This window comes from Oryzias melastigma, linkage group LG19 (genome assembly GCF_002922805.2).
Source record: "Oryzias melastigma strain HK-1 linkage group LG19, ASM292280v2, whole genome shotgun sequence".
NCBI classification, from domain to species: domain Eukaryota; kingdom Metazoa; phylum Chordata; class Actinopteri; order Beloniformes; family Adrianichthyidae; genus Oryzias; species Oryzias melastigma.
The window spans coordinates 18,151,880-18,153,729 of NC_050530.1; the positions used below are offsets into that span (position 1 = coordinate 18,151,880).

Genomic DNA, 1,850 nt, shown 5'->3' on the forward strand with positions numbered 1-1,850 from the left:
CAAAGTTACAGGAATGTTTGTTTTAGCTGTATCAGTCTGTATTTTTACGTGTTGCAAACAAGGTTGGGCGTTATTGTGAATATGCTAACACGGCTAACATGTAGCGTTGTCAAACTGTGTTTTTTCATGTTACTTACAAGGTTGGGAGTTAGCATAGTCACATGAACGTTGGTTTTAGCTGTATCAGACTATATTTTTTTATGTTAGGTTAGAGGGCTACAGATATTTTGAATATGTTAACATGGCTAAGGTATAGCGGTGTTGGAGAGTGGTTTTTATTTATTTTTTTTTTTACCTGTTACTCACAAGGTTGGGAGTTGGCGTAGTCACAGTCACGCTTGCTTTGCAGTATCAATCCGTTTTTTTTAAGGTGTTGCAAATAAGGCTGGGAGAGACTCGTATTGTAAATGCAATAATGCGGCTAACTTCTCAAACAACACTAACGTGTAGCGTGTTACCAACAAATTCCAGAGTTATTGTAAAAACAGTTAACAAAATCTGACTCTTTAGTCTTGCTTAAAGTGCCTTATAGTTTGGTGCGTTTTATATAAGACATAACTTTGAAAATCCATTGACGGTGCATCTTATAATCCAGTGCGTCCTTGGTTGCATGCAAGATGGCGCCCAAACACAACATTAAGCTCTTAATTAGCCAGAAGCAGAAATGTCGCAACTGCAGCCAGAAGCTAAATTTACGTATCTTTACTAGAAGATTCCTAATCGTAATCCTTACTCTAACCTCAACCCAGTTCCAGTGTTTTTCAAGAGGAAGAGCGTGAACTTAGTTTAATCTTCAGTTGAGGACTTCCGGCTAACGATGCTCTGGCACCATCTTGGGGCCCTGCTGTTGTCCTCTAGGAAAATACAGCTATTTTAAAACGTAATGTGAACAATGCAGCAATGTTTGCAGTAACTGTGACAAAATGTTTTTCTAAACAAATAAAGAAACATCTAAAACTACAATGAAAAGTAAATCCACAAGAGACCTGAAGTAAAAAAGCTGCAAGAGCAATGAAAGATCACCCACTAACAAAGAGCAACGGTGCACCTTTGTCAAGCTTCAAAAATTCAGACTTCAGTCGCAATTCAGGTGGGACGGATGTGAAATTCTCTCTTTCATGTACTTACCAGTCATACTCTTCACTGAACATTGGCTGTTCTTCCTCTTCCTTTTAGGGCCATTGAGCCACCTTTGAGAGGAGAGAAAAGACAAAGAATGAGCTCACAGTGCCTGGAAATGTTTGACAACATGATGTTTTAAAAACTGGGTGTTACAGGTAATCCTTGCAGAAAGATTTCAGAAATTTGACATTTATACATAAATAATTTAGCTCTAGATTATGAATAACGATGAAAAGAATTTGTATTTTTATACTTTAGTGCAATGTGCATTAATGTGCGTTAATGCCATTAGAATGGAGTTAGCATCCTCTGACACTCCGCTCCTATGCTTAGTTGCAAGTGAATCCTGGTGTGGCTCACTACAATGTGCACAAAGACTAACTATGGTTAACAGAAGAAAAAATATAATGGGAAACATTGCATTTAAAATAGAAAAAGAACAGCTTGAAAGGGAAATGTGAATATGTTTGTTTAATGGACAGGTTTGGAAAATGTGTTAATATGTTGTAGTGAGGAGATAACTGAGCTTTTCAGCGTAGAATAATTGGATAAAAACTGACCAAAATGAGCAACTACAAAACCAACAACATAGTCCACTTAATGTGAGAGTAAAGCAGATCAAATACAGAGATTATTTTTGTCATTTCCCACCAGGGATCCAACAATTCATTTTCATCTAAATTCAGTTAAAACCTTGGTTTCTGGGGACAAAATTTTGCTTTGGCACA

At 37.1% G+C, this 1,850-nt stretch overlaps 1 protein-coding gene across 1 annotated transcript in view; it reads right to left on the reverse strand.

The window, feature by feature from the left end:
- LOC112154145 (thyroid hormone receptor alpha) overlaps window positions 1-1,850 on the reverse strand; it is a 165,172-nt gene that overhangs the window by 27,913 nt on the left and 135,409 nt on the right. The window contains exon 5 of the mRNA XM_024284860.2: window positions 1,129-1,190. Coding sequence (XP_024140628.1) covers window positions 1,129-1,190 — 62 coding nt within the window. The remainder of the gene's footprint in view (window positions 1-1,128; window positions 1,191-1,850) is intronic.